At 38.3% G+C, this 22,163-nt stretch overlaps 1 protein-coding gene across 1 annotated transcript in view; it reads right to left on the reverse strand.

The window, feature by feature from the left end:
* Positions 1-450: 450 nt before the first annotated feature.
* Positions 451-22,163, reverse strand: part of TLL1 (tolloid like 1) — a 147,954-nt gene continuing 126,241 nt past the window's right edge. The window contains exons 19-21 of the mRNA XM_021706969.1: positions 12,853-13,066; positions 5,583-5,833; positions 451-4,130 (exon numbers count right to left, since the gene is read on the reverse strand). Coding sequence (XP_021562644.1) covers positions 3,996-4,130; positions 5,583-5,833; positions 12,853-13,066 — 600 coding nt within the window. The 3' untranslated portion in view covers positions 451-3,995. The remainder of the gene's footprint in view (positions 4,131-5,582; positions 5,834-12,852; positions 13,067-22,163) is intronic.

The raw sequence follows: 22,163 nt of genomic DNA on the forward strand, positions 1-22,163 counted from the left end.
TTTTTCCCTTATATACCAGATGGGAGAGACATCTGTACAGTAGGATGACTCAGGGCCCTGTGGCCCCTCTGGCAGCATCCTGTGTTGGATACTGTAGCAGATGTTATGGCTGGAACTAGAAATCATGGTCAGCCTGGATTCAGGCTTAGTACATGGGGGGAGGGGCAGGAAAGCTGGCAAGTTGAGAGCTGGACAGTGAATAAGGCAAATGCCAAAGGAAAGCTGGGAAACTGATAATATCATTTCACAATATATCAATTATTTCCTAAGCCAATAACAATGCTTCTAAATTTTATAGTAATAATATAAAAGACCAGGAGATAATATTCATCAGAAACCAAATGCCATGCAATGAAACATAAAAAGCTTCAATTTGTTCACAGATGATCTTTTTTTCTTTTTGATAAGTTCATTTTTTTTGTAAAATAGAAAGCATTACTGCAATTCAAATTATGTTTAAGTGGTAATGATTTTTTTCCATTTTCCTCTGCCTATGCCAGATGTAACAAGCGGCATCAAGGTTTTCCAAAAGGCAAATACTAATTCTTATGATTACTAAATAAAAATTTCCAAATGTTTCCAGAATTGTTGTAAGCAAAAGTTATTTTTAATGTCACATATGGCTATAGTTTTCCTAAATCAAAATAAAGATGTAATTTAACATTTATTTTAGAAAATAGATTTTAACCTTATAAAACATAACCATTTTTAAAGATTTTCTACATGGCAAAACAAAATTTGAAGCTTAACATCAAAAATACTGCAGTAATACAAACCAAATAAAAGGGACTAAGATATCTTAAAACAAAATTAAATAGAAGGTGAATCTGATACTGTGATTTATTACATGTAGTAATAGATAGAAAAATTCCAGTCAATATAGGCATGGCATATTTGAGGGTTTTGGAAATATAATTGTTGTTTCACATCCATTTCTTTTAAAAAGTTGTTTTGTGCAGTTATGTGAAGTCATGATCTCTTTAATAAACTGAGTTATTTTCAAATTTGATTTTAAAAAATAATTTAATAACATCAAGTGAGAACAGGTTTTTTTTTATATAGTCAATAAAGATTGGATGGGAGTTAGAACTCTGGCAAAATATAAAGTACAACCAACATATTGATGTAGGGGTTGAAAATAATTTACAAAATTAATTTAATAAAATGCTTAGAATAGTAACTGACAATTATTAACAAAACAGCAATGAAGCTGTCTGTATTTTCACTTAACAGTTCATTTAAGGCAAATGCTGAATTAATATAAAAATAATATGTGGTAAACTGATATGACATAAGATACAACAAAAATTAATGTCCATGCTGAAGACCTCAAGTGGCGACATCTCTATATGCTTTCCCAATACCCTAATTTCTCAACTATGTGGAGCCCAGCGCATTGTGGCCTACTAAGATGTCAATCAGAATGCCCAGAATGCTTAATACACAGCACTACATTCTCCCTACCATATCAGGCAAAATATTTAGTATACTTAGTTTAACAAAAGGCTCATACTAACTCCAAACTACAGTAGGGTTTTTTTTTTTTTATTTCTAGTACTAATTCTGGTTCTAAAAGATAGCTACTGTGATATTCCAATTCTCACGCTGTTCTTGAAAGGAACAATATGTTTATCTGGAATGTTTTACTGTAATTCACCCTTAAAGTTTACTCTATGTGAGAAAGTTTTATCCCAAAAAAATTTACTATTTGTATATGTCAAGATTGATTCGACTGTATTTTGTAGAATAAGCATAGACTTGGATATAAAAATGGGTTTCAATATTTGACTTTACACTGTGACTCCGGGAAGGTCACACAACATTTCTGAGCCTCAGTTCCTGAATTACAAGATGAGAACATGATGACAGTCCTCAAAGAAGAGCATGGAGTTTAGAAAGGGCTAGTGCACACCTCACACAGGGCTAGGAGTGTGGAATGCTATAGGTGTTTGTGTCTTTTTCTTTTCTCTTCCCCATCCTGGCAAACTGGCAAATTGGAAATTAGATAACAGACATAAAGTAATTACTGGAATATATCAGCTTCACTGAAAGTCTCATCCACTTTGCAGGCAATAGTTACATATTTCCAAAGCAACATTCAATAACATCAAAACACTAGTTTTTAAAATGTATTTATATTTTATAATTCATATGCATGAAGAGACTTTTTTTCAGGGCAAACAATGAGAGAAAAAACAAGTAAGCTATATTTGTGAGTATAGTTTAATTTTGTAAAAATGAAGAAAGATATCCAATTGTTTTAAATGTTGTATGTTCATGGACATGTAACAGAAACACAGCTATTTCATGCAGCAATCTACATGAACATAAAAAAATATCAAAATAGATTTCATTTAAAGGAAAGAACTTTTCTTTGATAATAATTAGAAGTTCCCATTATTTGTCCATGAAACCTAAGGAAGGTGCTATTTCAAACAGGACTCTAGTGGTACTTGGCACATACATTTTAACTTTTCACCCACCCACTACTGTTTACCTCTTGCATTTCACTCACTCAGGCAATCTCACATATACATACATTAATGTTAAAAACACACAAGCCTTTAAAGCTGAAAATTCATTCTAAAATACATTTTCTACAACAAAAGCAGTCACCATATTTATATCCAATGCTTCGGTCATGGAAATGGATCTTCCTCATAGAGCTATTACTTAACACACACTCCTATGTTCAACATTTCAAAAGGTGCGTCTCTAGGAGGATCTGTTTGATCATGTGCAAGAATTCTAAGGCATTATTCGTAGTTGTTCCACAGGACAAGTGCTGCCCTTGCAGTGATATATTCTTGATATATTTAACAAGTCTTTAGTCTTCAAATGCCACCAGCCAGACACAGGGAGACATTCACAGTCTACAGATGGTTGGCTCAAAGGTCAAAACTTCTTTTTAAAAAAATGTTTATGGAATAGCACCATAGGAAGTCTATCAGAAACAAATCATTTTTTTTCATCATTGCTTTTTTTTTTAGTTGAATCCCAGGAAGAGAGAGAGAAATGAACTTTCAATTCTCAGAGGGCCTACTTCCACTTCATTTTTAAAAAATACATTAACCATGACAACATCAACAATAACTACAACAATGACAGATCAACAACGAAAGAAAGATAATAGCAGCAGTAGTAACATGAATATGAACCATCTAGGCAGTCATTCAAAGAATCCTGCTCACTCACACCTCTCAGGAGTTTCCTCAGAGGGGTCCTAACATCATAGGTTTTTTGGGTTTGGTGTGAAAAGACAGCACTTCCACAGAAAGAACTGGGTTTACCAATTAACTGGGCATTTTCCAGTACTTGGATGATGTCTAGAATTTAACTGCAATAATAGACACTACTGATATTTCAAATTCATCAATATGTAAGTACGATGAAGAGTCTCCAGATCAAAGGGGTTGAGCTGGCCCGCAAGTGAAAAGAATGAAGCTGAACTATTCCAGTTTCCAAATGTCAGACATACACATACACATTTAAAGTACAAACCAGCCTCAAAGATGCCCTTCACATCACTGTATGTAGGTCTGGTTTACACTGCATCTAGCACACTAAGTCAAAGCAGGCATCCTAAGACACAAGAAAAGAGTTTTCCAGTTCATGACCTATAAGATCATTTTATGTCCCCAAATCTTGACAACTTGCCAAAAGGGACACTCTGCAGGGTCACAGCTCCTTAACTGAATTGTCTGAATTGTGACGCATCTATTTTAAGCTCTGACTGAAGCTCACAGAGTCTTCCTTGAAGTGATGCCTTTTCACCGGCTTTATTAACACTGTCAAACTTGGAGTACAAATATCCTGCGGACCAAGTTTAGCTGGAAACTTCTCTTTTAGTACAAAGATAACTCTGGTCTTGCAAGATTTTGTTGTTGTTCAAACTCTTTATACAAAACATTTGTGCCAGTATCTTCAGTTTAAAAAAAAAATATGACTTCTCTCCACTGTGCACACTTCTTTATGTTCTGGCAGGGGCTCTGATGTTATTTTTTGGTATGTGTAGTATCCGGATATCTTACGCTTTTGTATCTTATATGAAATCCTTTCTTGTTGATTGTGTCATCAGTGTGAAAATGAATTAAAACTGCATCCCCAATTGAATAGATCTCTTCTGGTGGCTGCATAGAACAAAACAAAAAAGCAAGTGAACAACAGAATGAGAGAATGAGTCACTTTTAAAAATACAATACACGTTTGGAAATATTTTTCTCTGGAATACAATTTAGTCTTCCCAACATCCTTGAAAAGTAAATATAAGCGACTTCATTTTACAGAAGAGAAAATGCGATTCAGAAAAGAAACTGACGCTAGTGGTCACATGGCTTGTTTAAGTGGCAAGGCTCTTAAGTTACATTAGTCTGTGTCTAAGTTCTGGGCACTTTCCTCTCTAGAACTTGGTGTTTTTCCCCTAAACCATTAAGCCAAGTTCTCTTGATTTATAAATAAGTGAAGTCAGATTCAGAGAGGGTAAGGAAATACTACATTTGTTTCAGGAACTGCTGTGAGGCAAAGCTACTTCCAGAATCCAAATCTTCCATTATTTCTTCTTTTAATAATCTAAGCTCCAGGAAGCTTTTTTGTTTCATTTCAGTTGCTATGTGGGCAGGAGTTCAACAATATTATTTAAGCAGTAGATACTGGTAGGCATTAGAAAAATTGGAACACAGAGCGTCAAAACAAAATATGTGTTCAGAAGACTGTTCAATATTGGTGAGAGCACCTTACGCTTTCCTTGTCCTATATATTGTGGTGACCTGTCCCCAACTCCCTGCACCTGCACATGTGACACTCTGCCAGGGAACCATGCTCCTGCAACACTGGCTGAGCCAGGCTAGCAGGGACCCTGCCACTCTCACCAGGGACATTTGCAGAGACAAGCATGTGATTTAGAATGGTGTGCATATTGTTTTTCTCCTTTATTCTTTAACTTAGAAACTTGGCGAGATTGTTAAGAAGGTGTGTCTTAACATATGCTTTTAGATCATTATTAAAACACTTGCTTTACAATAAAAATTTAAAACCCAGAAAGTGGCAGGGAATGACACCTCCCGAATTCACTTCTCCTCTGACATCATCAGGCAAACGCATTAGAAGTGGGAAGTGATGAGGGCAGAGAGACGCGCCCTGTCACGCCGTTAAATGAGCCCGGGAGTTCGAGACAAGCCTGGGCAACTTGGTGAGACCTCGTCTCTACAATAAATCAAAAAATTAGCCAGGCATGGTGGCGCACGCCTGTAGTTTCAACTACTTGGAAGGCTGAAACAGAAGGATCGTCTGAGTCCAGCAGGTCAAGACTGCAGTGGCTGTGAGTGCAATAGAGTGAGTGCGATAGAGTGAGAATCCGACTCAAAAAGAAAAGAAAAGAAAAGAAAAAATCACTGCTGTATCCCTGAGTCTAGAGGAGTTCCTGGTGACATAGTAGATGCTCAATAAATCTAAGTTGAATGAATGGGGGGGGAAGAGCCGATGGGACTCTTGTGCAGAAGCGCCGCCAGCGTGTGCCCCCCACACGCGCCATCGCAAGGCCCGGGCACCCCTTCCCACGTCGCCGGCCGGTGCTGAGCACTCACCCCGGATCCGCAGAACCGGCCGAGCCCCACGGCGGCGGCGTCCAGGCCGTCGAAGAGCTCCACGTAGTCGTAGCCGCAGTCGGCCTCCTCCTCCACCTCGAAGGTCTGGAAGGACAGCTCCAGGCGCCAGCCGCGCTCGCACACCAGCAGCCACTCGCAGTCGGCCTGCCCGGGGTAGTTGTTGTCCCCGAACTGGGCGTGCGAGTACAGGTCCCTGGGCTTGGATTCCGCCCTCCAGCGGCCGCCACACTCTGCCGGGACAGGACGCGCGAGCTCAGTGTCGCCAGGGCAGCCCGGCCGTCCCGCTCCACCCCTGCTTCCCCATAGGGCACCGGCGACCCACGGAGGGGGGAGGCCCGCTGGCCCCCCACACAGCCGGGGCCACCTCAGTCCCAGCCCCCGCTGGGGCCCCGAGCCAAGGTTCGCCCAAGGGTTGAAGCAGGTAACACCGGCTTACCCGTCTTAGACGGGTTTGAGGATTCAGCACGTGAAAATCACGTAGAACCCATCACACAGCAATTCTCAATACGTTTTAAAATTTGATTTACTTAATGCTGTTTTTAGACTCCGGTAACTCTCCGGTAACTATTTTCATGGAGAAAAAGCCAAGTTTATTACTTCCAGTTTAATCCTAACAATTTAAGGACCCAAATCCAAAGGACGAGAAATAACTTAGAAGCCAACAAAACATATAAAAGCCTGTGTGCACGTGTGTGTGACAGAGAACGTTCTATATAAAATATATAAAACAGTAGTATTTTACTTACATAGAAATATTTAACTAACTTGATTGGGGAAAACACACACGATTACTTACAATTATCTTTGTAATTTCATGACTTATCCAATTACATGTTATGTGTTGACTACAATAAAAAGTTTAAAATGCTCTCCACAGCTTGCTTTTTTAGAGAGATATGAATGAGCACATCGTCTGCCAGCTATCACCTTTGTCACTTGAGGTGAATACACCAAGGGGACAAATAATTGTGCGTCAAACCTACAGCTAGTGTAATGTAGAGAATAAAAGGTTTCAAAACATTTTCTCAGGCGTGCTATGTAGTCAGAGTCCCAAAACTTTATAATTACTAGAGATTAAGCAAGGGCCCAGGAGCCTGCAGGGCCCCCCAAACCACACACTTGCAGGCATGGTGGGGGAGATAGAATGGGACACAAGAAATGGCAGGGAAAAAGGCTTCTGTCCCTCCTTGCCCAGGACTGAAAGGGTACCTGGAAGGCAGGCGTCTCATGCCGAAATAAGGAAAGTCTCCAACATCCAGTGTGGTGAGATCTGGAGAAGTGGAAACACTGGACACAGCTGTAGCACCAGCTATGACCACCCAGTCCCTAGTGGACATGGCTAGGCAGTTGACCTTCATGGGAGTTTCAGATTTATATGTGGTTTACCCATATTGCAGTTTGGTGATTTTAAAAAGCAAGCCTATTTCTGAATGGAATTGGAACTCCATTCTGGAGCGTCAGAGCACATGTGGGTTCAGCCAAACCTAGGGATGAATGCACACCCTGAAACCTTCGTGGGACCAGGCTCCCGTCACAGGGCTGTTATGCTGTGACTCTCAATGACCCCATCCTCCACATGGTGGGTGGAGTATCTCGAACAACCTACTGATGTAGGTGCCTCAGACACAAATAGATACACGTGAGGAAACACTCGAGTCCTCAGGATTTTGTCTCCCATGTCCCAAGACTGGAAGCCTAGCATCCTCCCTCTCCCACTACAGTGCTTTACTTATCCCAGTAGCTCCAGGAATTACTGTCTAATGCCTGTGACAGAACTCCCGTCAGATCGCCAGGGCCAGGTCGAGCTCTGTTCTTCAACAACTGTGGGACTCTGTCTCACAACTACATTTCTAAAATGGGATCGTACACAGTACTTACACCACAGGGCCTAAATGAAGAGTGCACACGATAAAATATGCAAATACCCGGAAGGTACTGGCACAGCCAAAGCCATAGACATTTAAGCTACCGCTATGATTGTGATTATGATCCTGTGAGAACATCAAAATGCCATCATCTGTACTCTGGGACCCACTCAGCTATGAAATGAAAAACCAGGAAAATTGAACATTTTTTTGTTTTGTTTTGTTTTTTGAGTCAAAGTCTCAGTGTTGCCCCAAGCTGGAGTGCAGTGACGCACTCATGGTCACCTTAGCCTCTACCTGCTGGGCTCAGGTGATCCTTCTGCTTCAGCGTTCCAAGTAGCTGGAAGTACATGAGTGTGCCACCACACCCAGCTAATTTTTTTTTATTTATTGTAGAGACAAGGTTTCTCCATGTTGCCCAGGCTGGTCTCGAACCCGAGGGCTCAGGCAATCCTCTCGCCTCTGCCTCCCAAAGTGCTGGGATTACAGATGTCAGCCACTGCACCCGGCTTGAACAACAATTTAAAGCACTATTAATCTGCTGTCAGAAAGAAAAACCATATTTTTTTTTTTTTTGAGTTGGAGTCTTATTCTGTCGCCCAGACTGGAGTGCAGTGGCTGCTCCCGGCCACCGCAGCCTCGACCTGCTGGGCTCTGGTGATCCTTCCGCCTCAGTCTTCCAAGTAGCTGGAACCACAGGCGTGCGCTACCACGCACGGCTAATTTTTGACTTATTGTAGAGTTGAGGTCTTGCCAAGTTGCCCAGGTGCGTCTCGAACCCACGGGGTCTTGAACCTGCGGGCTCAGGCAATCCACTCACCTCATCCTTCGAAGGCGCGGGATTACAGGCTGAGCCACTGAGCCTGGCTGAAAAACTGTATTTTTGAAGGCTAGTAAAATATGCTGAGAAAACACTTCTTAATTCAGTGGATAAATATGTAAACTGGTGTATTTACCATAAGATATGTGTAAACCATCTTACTTACAGGTTTTTGAAAATTGTACTTATTTTCAAAGTTTGAGAATTGACTCATTTATTTTGTTTTCAGTGCTGACGGGGTGGACCAGAAAGGGAGAGGAGGCACTGCCTTGTGCACCAGCCTTGCAGGTGCAAGAAGGGGAACGAAGAGCCAGATCCAGAGGGCGCTCCAGCTCCAACAAGAACCAAGGAGGTACTGAAGTAGTTAAACAGACTTCAGGGTGGCTTTGGGAACCTGAGAATCTCAGAAAGGTGATTTCATTAAAAGCATCTAGAAAAATGGCCTATATTTAACAACAAATGCCCTAAACTGCTGCATCTCTGTTTTAGTGCACACCTCATTCCTATGGCTCACTGCTAAGACTAATCAATCTGGAATTACTGTTTTAAGCATGAACAAATATGGCATGAAAGAGCTTAGTCCAGAATGTGAATTTTCTTATGGTTGAACATTTCAATATTGTATGCGCAAGAAGTGTTACTCTAATATGCCCCAGGAGAAGATCCAGGGGCTTAAAAGCCCAGGCAGCCTGAGCACCACTGCACAGAACTCCAGAGCCTCCTGGCCACTCCGAAGATGGTCGGTAGGCCATTGGACAGGTCAGTGTAAACACTGACTTTTAAAAAGGTAGAAACATTTCCAGCAATTATTTCCTATTCATTTGCCAAGTCAGAAAAATATAAGACCAGCTTTTTAGTATGTCGGCAATACCATTTAAAATCAATTGTTTGAAAGTACTTTACAGCTGCTGTCTCCTATAGAATTCTGGAAAATAGAAAATGAAACTGAAAAAGGCAGTTAGGGAATAAGAAGGGAAGGGAAGCCTGGGGTAGTCTTCATCTTAATTTGGAAAGACATATTTATTTATTTCCTGTAATGTATTGAATTCCAGAAGAGGGCCTGTAATTTGACCTATAAATGCTTTTAGTGGGCATGCTAATTTAATTGATTTAGATCAAAATCATTTCCTCTCTAAGAAGTTTGATAATATATGATTGGATTTTCAAATGTCATTGGCAAATAGTATGATGCTTTATACAACAGAAGTCCTGAGAGACAATGCCGTGTTTGCATAAATTACTTTCTCTCCATTTCTCCCCGCTTTCTGCTCTATAGCCATATCCTCTGAAAGAGACACGGGATTTTTTTCTTTTTACTAAAATATTTTTTCCTTCAATGAGCTTAATTAAGTCTGAAGTAATATCATTTGTTACCTGATGAAAATAAACTTGGTCTTAGAATTCGGAGCAACTGTCAGAAGATAAAAAGGGTTCTCTCCAACAAAGCACATTTCCCGAGGACATGGACAGTCTTAATGCTTGTAGCTATAAAACTATGTGACAGCAATATTTCTTACCAACTGGTTTTAAAACTCACAGTGTTAGAAACTTTTTTATGGATAAAATTAAAATTGTGTACAAATATATGAATTTACTTAAGCAAATTGAAATGCACACTTGAGGACCTGTCAGAAACATATTCTACAAGACAGTAAATAATGAATAAATGCTTTCTGCATGCAGCAAAGATTGACAGATGTGGCACTGGACTTGGCTGTTGGCAGAAACTGAAAGATAAGCTGAAAATCAGTTGAACTTATCAGACTGTATGCTGTCAACAGGTAGGAATTGCTTCTACTGTCCTGCAGATTCCTACACATGCATGCTGCTTAATGCCAAAGAAAGTACATACCAAATAAACTCTAATGGAAGACTGTGGAGTGAATGACCCGATTAAAGAGAACGCTTCGAGGAGAAATGACAGCAGAGAGTACATACAAATATTTCAGCACGTATGATGACTAGAAAGTAACCGTATAAAAGAAATCTTTCCAGAAAATTCCAAGATAGCTGTATAAATGAGAACAAAAAAGGAAAAAACAAACAAACAAACACAAGCACATGATGTCAAAAATGATGACAACAGCACATGAGCAGGAGTTGGGAAACCAGGACTCCAATTTCAACTGTCCCTAACTTTGTGTGCTGTTTCAGTTGCCATTTGAATTTTCAGCCTCAGATTCCTCATTGCTGAAATAAAAGGGCTGGAATAAATGGTATTCAAGGCACGTTTTGCCTAACAAAATGGGATAGGAGTTGCCCACATGGGTGTTTGAATGGATATGAACTGAACAGGGAAATAAATGAGCTTAGTCCATTATATATTTTGAACAGAGGATTTGCTTAAAACTTAGGGAAGTGTTCGATGTTTATCTATTCCCTCAAATACTAATGATACAGTTTTCTTCTTAATCCAAAAGTTTTACATTGAGAAAATATGCCACAGAGGAAAGCACTTTGGAGATGTCAGAATTAGGATAAAATCCAGGCTTTGATACTCTTTTTAAAACTTTTGAAAATTAATTAATCATCCAGATTTTCAGTGAAGATCTTAAGACCTATATCATATAGCTTTTTGAAACATTCAGTGTATGTAATACACATACACACATATCTATACCAGGGTGCCAAAAACATATATACACATTTTAAGAGATGTTATCTATGTATTACTTTTCAAAGTTACATTGAATTATGGTAGCAATGTGTAGTATGACATTCACTCAAAAGATGGCATTAATCAAATGAATGCTACTGTCACTATGCAACAGACAGGACAGTTAAATAAAATGGCAGAAGAACGGTTGTCGTTTGAAGAGCATAAGACCATTTTGAAGTGGTAACTGAAATTCTAGAATGTTCTGGAAGTGCAACAACAATGAAGGCATGAGGATGCAACAGAATCTCCAAAACACCTAACAATGGCACGTATTCATAATAAGTTTAAGATGCATGGTACTGTGTGCAATGTGCACCAGGGAAGGTCCAGGAGGTCTTGCACAGTAACAAATCCTGCATTAATTCGCCATAATTAGCAATATCTGGACACTGATGAACACTTCTTTGTAACTGCAGATTTACAAAGAGCACTTCTTGTAATTGAAAAAGTCATTGTGACTGGTATTAATCTTTTGTTATCAGTATATAGTATTGCAATTTTATTACATTTTTTTCTTTCTCAAAATGTGTTTTCTGGGGGGGCACCCACTGTATACACACACACAAATACACAAACACACACACACACACACACACGCACACAGAAATATATCTATACCACTGGATCTCAATGCATGACCAATATTATAATTAGACTCTATCAATGGAATCTCAATCGTAATATAAAAACACTACACATGGGGTACATGGGAAAATCATGCAAATTATGGAGTCCTAGAGTTTTACAAGTGTAAGGAACCTTGAAATTATTATTTTACAGATGAGAAAAACTGAGATCCAAAGAAATTATCTTTTCCTAAGTTTCCCTCTAGGTAAAGGCATACTTCAATCAGCAACCTACATGTGCCAACACTGGATCATAATATAACTTCAGTCCCCCCATGTAGAAAGGGTAAAAACAGCTAGTATAAAAGTAAGTTTTTATAGAACTAAAAAAGAAAAATATTATAAATAGATCATTTAAAATACTATTACCAATCATTTTAAGAGTTTTAACAATGTAATAGTTAAAACTCTGAATTTCAAAGCAAAGTTAAAGAAAAATGAAACAAAAATAATCTGCAGGAAATCATGACAAAAAAAATTTTTGTACTTTTATATTGTGTTTTCTGCGGAGAGATTTCTTCTGGAAGTGTATGAATTGGTTATGCATCAGCAGAGCCACTAGGTGTCAGTATAAGCTAAGTGACTACAGCAAATAGCTCCAATTAACTGGTCCTGTTTTTAACTGAATGAAAAAGGGAACATTCTTTAGACATTTTATGGAGAATATAATTAAAATGGCTCCAAATTATAAACAATCTTATTCTATATTTTTGTCTAAAACTTTTCATATTTTCCTAAATTAAGTTTTTGTTTTTAAAAGATTCCCAGAACAGCTGAAATCTGTAATAGTCAAATTATAGATTAGGATTAGGGAAAAAATTGTATTGCATACCAAATAAAAGAGAGGGAGAAAAATGAGGCTCTGTCAAAAGAGATAAATTCCAAACTTATTTATGAAAATCTATAAGTGCAAAAGCTATCTAACCAAGTAGGTTGTTAGCTAAAACATAAGTTTTTAATACCAAGCTATAAACTGCTACAGTTAATACAAACTACATCATAAAGTATTTAGGGGTAGCGCTTTTTGATTATATTGCAGTGATCACAAATCAGCCTAAAACTACTGGGTTTTTCCTACATGTTTAACAACTGTAGACATTCAGGTAGAATTTCCTGTAGTTCTGCAGACCACAGGACTCACAGACGTCAGTGCTTCAGTGACATTTTTCTGCTGTGCTTGAAGATTTGTTTACAATCCTGTTGCAGAACCAAATACAGGCATTCACCAGAAGAGGGACCTGGATATTAGGAAAGAGAAGCATGATGCTAGTTTGCTGACCTGTGGAATGTGTGGCTTGAAAGCCTTTTCTTTGAACAGATGCATCAGAAACAAACCGAACAAACATTTTATTTCCAGTAGCCACAAGAGGATCTGGTATCTTGTTGCCACATAGTCGTCCAAGAATTGGTGACTTTTCTGTCTCTCCATCAAATACTTCTAAGTGATCATAAGCACATTCTTGATGCTGCTCAATCTCAAACTCACTAAAGGCCTATTTAAAAAAAAGAAAAGGAAAAAAGTTTAAGAAACACAAGTCACTCACCATGGGTTTTTTTTGGAACAGAAATACATATCAATAAAATATGTTCAGAACACACAAGCTATTTAATCTATATAGTACATTACTTAGAGGTGTGAGAAATCAATAGAATAGTGTAATCTCTTAAAAAAAACAATGTAACAGCTGCATGTGAAAATCTGCTATTTGGCTATTGCAACCAATTGTACTATTGCAACTATATCTCAAAATTAAAGCAGATTATAATAAAAAGAATGGCATTTTACTCTGAATTTAATCCAAAGGATTATCAGAAAATTTCAATAATCTGAAAAGATCGATTTTTTTTCCTTTTGATCATTACTATTTGATTATTGAGTTTCTTGGACAGTTTAGTATGCTTTGCTGTTATTTATGCCATTTGGAAATCATTCTAATTCACCTGTGTGGCAATCTTTTTGTGTGGTTCTTAGCAAATTTAAAACAAAAATTCATTAAATGTGTTACACATTTATGATCACGAAGAAAAGCTTAATTGAGATTATCTGAAAATAATATTTTATAAACTATTAATAATTCCAGAAAGTAAAAGGGATTTGCCATTTCATTTAAGGGTCTTTCATTTCCCAGAAAAACTATCACACATTGAAGAAACAAACAATCACTCTTACTTATCTCTATAGAACAAAATTAAACACGTATAAAGAAATCTGAAATATGCTTCCAATTACATTATGTTGCACAATTCCTACACATAAAATATGTGCACATAAACTTTTTCCATACATGTTTTCCTTGGTGCAATTTTGTTAAGTGATAATTCTCGGTTTAACTGAAGACATACCAAAAATAACTAAGAATGGTTCTCTCTCGTGTGGACCCACTGTCACCCCATAACACACCATGCCACCTACCAACATGTCTAACTCTGGAGGAGTGAAGACAGAAATGAAAGGAACACTTCATATTAACTAGGGAGTAGGAGAAAGGAATGAAATCACTGAACAGAAGAAACAAAGAAAAGAAAAGGCTGATCTCGCTCATGTATCTTTCCACTGCACCCTACTTAAAGACCAGAAATAAAAATGTTATAATCAGGAAGTATTAGAGTAATTATTTGTTATAATCATCATGAGTGAAAAGGGACATTCTACCAAAGACACTGGATAGTACAAAAACAACTGAACACAGCACCACAAAGAATCTTGCCAGAAACAAAAGGCAGGGTAGGGAAGTACAGTGAACAAGGACACTCTGGCAGAGTTTATTGTTCCTGAAGCACAACATGCAAAACAGGTGGTCACTGATCACAGCAGGTGTTGCTTGTTAACCTCTGAAGTCCAGTGGAGTCGACAGATTGCATGGGACGCAGAGGCTCTGAATGAATAGCTGGCTGTCTGGATAAATCTGTCAATACATTTAACTACCCACCTAGCTCATATTCATGGCTACCTGCAAGTATAAACTCAAGATCACGGCCAATTGTGAGTATGAACTCAGGTTCATGGCTACCTGCAAGTATGAACTCAAGTTCTTGTCAGCCAGGGTATGAATGAAAATGCTATGGATGGGGTGGACCAAAACTTCTTGTTCTCTGCTTCTCATGAGATGGGAGTCAACTTCTATCACCACTGTGTACACACACACATTCCTGACATAAGTTTGTAAAATTGATAGGAAACCACTAGGAGAATGCTGGCTTAACTGCACCCAGAATTCCTTATGAAATAGAAAACCAAGCTTCTGAATTATATGAATAATGTTATTTCAACAGAAAAACATTGGCACAGGAAAATAATATCTGAAAACCACTGCCTGTCAAGTAATTATCTCTGATTGTGATTTACAGTCATTCATCTATAAACAAAAAGAGCAGGAAAACCTACTGTGTAGAAGAGAAAAGTGTAAGAAAGATGGGGTAATGGTGTTCTAAAGTAATTCGTAAAAACAGGACCAGAATTTACAGACCACACATGTTTAATCTGTTGATCAGTCCATTGAAAACTAAGTGAATGCGATAAATACTATTTCACTTCCTAATGAAATGCAGGCATACATCATAACATCTGTTTAACAGAATGGGGCAACACCACACAAAGTGGCATTGAGCTGGTGGGCCGGGCCCATGCTGACACCTGGTCTGGAGCCAACTGGCTGCAGCTCTTTATCAAATTACTAATGGAATCAAGCCGAGGCTGTATGAGTCAAATTAGTCCAAGGTCCTGCAGCTGACATGTGCTCAAGTGATGCAAACCACCCTCATTCATTATGGCATTAATGAATTTTCCACTTGGAACAGGTAGCAGCTTGTTAGGCCGGCTACAAAGATTGGGTGGTCCTTTTTCAGAAACCAGCCTGACCTCAGAGCTCCATCACACACAGGCAAAGGCGTGGCCAGCTCACGGGCTGAGATCCCAGGAGGCAGGCCCTGACACCGTAGAGATACCCACACAGAGGAACCCCCATCCAGAATTACTTACGTTGGCAGAAAATACTTTTAGGTCACAGAAAGGTAATATAGGAGCCCCTGGGACATTGGAATACTTTACAAATATTTTTAGGGGTTCCCAAGGATAAAGTGTGATGTACCAATTATTACTTTCTTCTGTGACACAAGTTGGCCATGCGACTCCACATCTAAATGATACAGGATGTGAAGACAGCCCACCACCAGGAGCCAGTGTCAGAAAAATGTCCCCTGAAGATACTGAGATTCCCCAAAAGTCCTTCAAGTCACAACAGTGACAGGACAGGTTAATGTGTGAAGCTGTAAGGAACTCTAATTTCTGCTAAAAGACTGCCTTCGTTTTCCTGACTTAAATATTTTCTTAAGCACTGAGACTTCATAAGCATTTTGGCACAAAGGAATTTAAAGCATACTCATTCCATGATTATACTTCTATGACTTTAGATTTACAAATAGGTTTTAGAAAGCAAAAAAAGTGAATAAGCATGAGCTCTAGTAAAAAATCCTAATGCCTTTCCACAAGACAAGCTCAGAGATTAAGGACTCCAACACAAAAGAAATAAAATTGAGCTCTCATTATAGGCTGTGGAAATAATAACTATGTTACTGGAATATCCAAGCAAGCCTAAACTACCTGGCTGGCCACTGGCCAGGCCCCATATGTTGTTCCCTCAGATGAACATCTGTAGAGATACTTTTATGAAAAATACAGGCCTAGGCCAAAGGATAAGGCCGTGCTGGGAAACTACATATATTTACAAAAGACTTGATGATAAAATGATAGCACTTAATGCAGAAATAGCATGTAGCTAGGGTGAACATTTAAACTCGGAGAATTAAGGAGACATGCAGGGTGAGCAGCTGTGAGATAAGCTTTAGCATTGCCTGTCCCAGGCATCTTCCACATTTTCCTCTTTTGGTAAGAGCTATGGTTTCCCACAAGAACTTGAGGGACTAGAAGCCACTGAAAGAAAATGGCAGAATGGAATACAAACCCCCATCTTCTGAGGCAAAAGGCCCTTTCTCTTCCTGAGTCCTCTATAACCGTGATCAACTATTATCTTAAGAATGCACAATGGATAATCATATAACAACTGCAGATGCTTGATTTTTTGTTTTCTGTATATTCCACATATGAAACTGTATATTACAACTGTATGTAACTTAGCAAAACTTGAATATATGATACATCAAATAAAAATAACATAAGCACATTAGCCAATTATAGTAGGCACCTATGCCCAAAACTTTATTTTTGTTTGTTTGTATTTTGTTTGGCTTGTTTTGAATCAACATTAATTCAAAATATGAAAACGATACCAAAAAATTAATAATCAGTTGAGTTTCTCAGAACCAAGACAAAATTAAGCCAGGAATAATACATACTTGTTCTATTCATTCAGAACTTTATCTTTTTTCTAGCAAAAAGACTTTTCTCTCAAGCATCTTTTGATTATGATTTCTCTGTACTTTAAAGTTATAATCATGCAGTCAGCATCTCATGATCAAATGCACACACACACACACACACACACACACACACACACACACACACACACACACAATAAAATCAAAGGAAATGTACTTGTTTCCTATTGCTGCTGCAGTAAATCACCAAAAATGCAAGGGCTTTATTCTCCGACAGCTGTGGAGGTCAGCAGTCTAACATGGATAGGTACGGCTGTGTTGTTTCTAGAGGTCCTGGATAAGTACTGCTTCCTTGCATTTTTCCAGCCTCTAGCGTTGCCAGCATTTCTTAGTTCACATCCCATTCCTCCAAAGTCAAAATCAGTAATGTGGTCTTCTCTCCTTTCTGACCTCCTGCCTCCCTCTTGCAAAGGCCCACCCAGACCATCCCAAGTAACCACTCCACCCAAGATCACCATATCTGAAAACTCCTCTTGCCATGAAGGGTAATGCACTCACAGGTTTTGAGGATAAGTGCATGGACGTCTTTGGGGAGACTTTATTTTGTCTTCCACAGAGAGGAAGGGCTTAATGTTTTCACATGTGATTTTGATGGAAAATGAGCCAAACATTTATGAATCTGTGATTTCAAACCCCTTTTCCCTGACCCTCTTAGCTCTAGGGACAAGAAACTATATTTCACAGGACAAATCTGGCCTACAGCCTGTTTTAGGAATAAAACGTTTAATGGAACACAGTAAAGTCCATTCACGTGTGCATTATCTGCAACTGCTTCCACACTGAAATGACAGAAGTATGTTGCTGCGACACATACTGTAGCATTCACCAGGTGTGTAAGACTTCCTATCCTGCTCTTTAAAGAAAAAATTTTCTGTAATCATTAGATACATTTTTTAATTATTAGGATTGCATTTCTTTTCTCTTTTTTTAGGATTGCATTTCAAACTCATAATGCTATGCAAAAACTCCCATTGACAATGGTTAATAATTCAATAAAATGGTATGTGATTTGTATTATCATCATTATTATTACTATTTGGATATTAAATATCAACATTTATTGGCATTTAATAAGGTCCTATGCCACACACACACACACACACACACACACACACACACACACATTCATTTAATACATGCACAAAATACATGAGTAAGCATTATTTCCAGTTTCTAGATGAAGAAATCAAGGCTTTAAAATGGTAAATATCTTTCTCAGATAACATGGCTTGTAAGCAGAAGTGCTAGGATCTAGACTCAAGTCCCCTTGAATTCAAAATACATATTCCAAACCCCTCTCTGTGTCTCTACTGTGTATCAGTTTTCCTTAATCATTAATTCAGACAGCCCATGGTACCTGAGAAGTCTGTATCTGCAGATTCAATCAACTGCAGATGAAAAATATTTGGAAAAAAATCAATAAAAATAACTACAAAATTAAGAATCCAAATCTTAGCCGATCATACTCAGTGATTTATCACAGAAACAAAGAACTGAGTTCCATATGTTCTCATTCATAAGGTGACCTTGAACAATTATAATGCTATAAATGATTGGCAGTAGTGGAAAACTGTCAGGGGAGGAGGGTGGGACTGGCAGTTGAGGGAAACTGCGAGGGGAGGAAGGAGCATGCCACATCAACAAGGGTACCTGCATGATCAATGTTTATATACCTAACACTTAATTGTACCCTACATCTTTATAATAAATTTTAAAAATAAAATACAGTATAACTATTTGTATAATAAGTACATTGTATTAGGTACAATGAGAAATCTAGAGATGAACTGAAGTATACAGGTTGCATGTAAACGCTAAGCCATTTTATATCAGGGGCTTGAGCATCCATGGATTTTGGTGTTGGCAGGGGAAAGGGAGGTGTCGGAACTAGTCCTCAACAGATACCATGGGATGACTGTTCTTGTCTTATGAATATGAGTGTTTTCCATTTAAACTGTGTCTGCAAACACACAGATGAATTTTGAATTTCATTCCTTTCTGATGCAAGAATCTCTATTGAAAAGTAAGATAAAATGTGGACACAGAAGGCCTGGGTTTGAAGGTCAGACTCACAGCACTTTATAAACTTGCCAAGTCACTACATCCCTGGGACTGCTTCCTTTTCCTGCAGATGTCATTTCTGGTGCCAGCTTAAAATAATATTCATAATACTACCTTGAAAGTATTGGGTACTGTACATACATTAGTTCTCAGTGTTGACTAGTGCAAGTACAGTTTTGTGCAACACAAGCTGTGCCCAGTCAAACTGTTACATTTTATTATTTGGGGAGCACTTCCAAGAAATGAAAAAATTGCAAACCTTCATATTTTTCTTTGTAGAATTACATATGAGAGAGTGCCTAGACTAAAAGAATGTTAAAAACACTCTTAGGCTCTCTACTTACTGCATTTATATGAAGATAGTATTTCAGGATTTTAAAAAGACGGAGCATATATCAGAAAAGGAATGTGAAGGAATACAGAAATATCCTCAGGAACGGAAATGCTCTCTTCTAAATACTACTATACTCTTTACTTTTCTTTTTAGCTTTATAATGGGAAATTTGCTGATTTAGGGACAAAATTAAAGAGTATGTTTATTATGTAGTATAAGCATAATTTAAGTCATTATCATATTTAAATTATTGTTTTATATTACTGGGCATTGTTTACTCTGGTGCTAAAAATGTCTCCTTTAAGCATTTCCTGTTGGTATACTTGGTAGTTCCCTTCAACCTAGTAGTATTTTGACTATACATTCTGGACTTTACCTTGAGCAAGCCTGGCTGGAGCATATAAGCAGTAACTCATTTACATGATCTACTTCTAAGAATATGTGCAGTCTTACACATTTAAATGCTTGTTTGGAGTAGCAAATGGCCACATATTCTTTGTTACTCTTCCCCCTGGAGTAAGAATCTGAGTTCTCTCCTCTCCTGGAATCTTAGTGTTGCCCAAGTGCCAGCCTTAGTGACTACTTCAGTAACAGAATGTTCAAGATCATGTGCAGGGCTTCGGAGGCCTCCACAGCCTCTTGGAACATACTCTTTAGGGACCCAGGACAGCCAGTAAAGATTCTGGTTCCTCGGAGACCACCTAGCTGGAAGGGTCAGTGGAGGTGCGCTGGCTGAGCCAGCCTTCAGCTCTCTCCATCAAGGTGACAGACATGCAGCTGAAGCTACCTCTACCCTTCAGACCTCAACCAATGTCACATGCAACAAAAGAATCACTAGCTATCAGGATTACTCCAGTACTGATCCCCCAACCATGGAGATGTAGCACTTGCTTTACACTATGAGGTTTGGAGATGATTTACTACACAGCAATAGATAACTAGAACAGTCATAAGAGGGAAAACTGCAGTGTAATGCAATTTATGTAAACCTGTAATAAACTGACCATTGACTGTTCATTGCTTGTATTAATGTACAATAGTATACACTAGATAGATGATTGTAGTATGAACTGAGTATGAACTGAGTAAACACTATGCATATGGATGCTCTTTATCTCACAAAAAGGCGTTGGATTTTATTGACATTCCTTTGACATAACTGCTAGATCATCTAAATAATGTTGAGGCTATAGTCTTCTAAACTAAATTAACCAAATAATTGTTGTCTCAGACATAATAAAAGCAGGCTTGCAGGAGGCATCAACTGCCACACTTCAAAATATATACTACAAAGCTATAATAACCAAAAGAAGCATGGTACTGGCATAAAAACTGACATACAGACTGTGAAACCCAATGGAAAGCTCAGAAACAAAGTCACACATTTACAGTCCAATGATTTTCAACAAAAGTGCCAATAATTCACAATAGGGAAAAGACAGTCTCTTCAAATGATGCTTGGAAAACTGAATATTCACACACAGAAAAATGAAATTAGACCTGTGTGCAACACCATGCAGAAAAATCAACTCTAAATGAATTAAAGACGTAAAAGTAAGACTTCAGTTATGAAACTGCTAGAATAAAACAGCGGAGGAAAGTTGAAGAACATTGGTCTGGGCAATGATTTTCTGGATTTGACCTACAAAGCATAGGCAACAAAGGCAAAAATAGATACATGAGATTACATCAAACTAGAAAGCTTCTGCACAGCAAAGGACAATAGAGAGATAACCTACCAAGTGGGAGAAAATATTTGCAAACCACACATCAGGTAATGAGCTATTATCCAAAATATAAAAGAAACTAAAAAAGTTCAATATCAAACACATAAAATAATTTAAAAATGAGAAAGGACTTGCATAGACATCTCTCAAAGAAATTATACAAATTATCAACAGTTATTTAAAAAATGCTCAGCATCACTAATTGCCAAAAAAATGCAAATCAAAACCACAGTGAGGTCTTTTCACACCTGTTAGGATGGCTAGTATCAAAAACACAAAAGGTAAGTTTTGGTGAGGATGTGCATAAAAGGGAACCCTTTCCCACTGCTGAAGAAAATGTAGATTAGTACAGCCATTATGAAAAACAGTATAAAAATTAAAAATCCTAAAAAATTAAAAATATAATTAACATATAATCCAGCAATCCCAGTACTAGGCATATAACCAAATGAAATGAAATCAGTATGTCAAAGAGATCTCTGCACTGCCATGTATACTGCAGCACCATTAACAGTAGCCAGATATGGAATCAAGCTAAGTGTCCATGAATGAATGAAAAGGTAAAGAAAATGTGGTATATACACAATGGCATACTATTCAGCCATAAAAAGTAAATCTTGCCATATGTGACGACATGGAAGAACTCAGAGGACATTATGTTAAGAGAAATAAGTCAGGCACTGAAAGACACATGTCCTCTCTTACAGTGGAATCTAAAATGATGGAATTTAAAGGAGCAAAGAATAGAAAGGTGCTGACCAGAGGCTGCAGTGGTTGGGATGAGGGAGGGTAGGGAAGGTGTTACTCTAAGAACACAAATGTTCACTTGGATGAGAGGAATACATTCAATATATCCAATACATCCACTGTGTAACATGGTGACTATAGTTAACAATATACTCTACTCTTTAAAAATGCCCATGCCGCCTGGGCAGAGAGATCTCATCTCTACAATAAATCAAAAAAAATCGGCCGGGCGTGGCAGCGCATGCCTGTAATTCCGGCTACTCGGAAGGCTGAGGCTGAAGGATTGCTGGAGCCCAGCAGGCGAGGCTGCGGTGGCTGGGAGCGGCC

Source organism: Carlito syrichta, unplaced genomic scaffold (genome assembly GCF_000164805.1).
Source record: "Carlito syrichta isolate Samal-C Ts95f unplaced genomic scaffold, Tarsius_syrichta-2.0.1 Scaffold316255, whole genome shotgun sequence".
In the NCBI taxonomy this organism is placed as follows: Eukaryota; Metazoa; Chordata; class Mammalia; order Primates; family Tarsiidae; genus Carlito; species Carlito syrichta.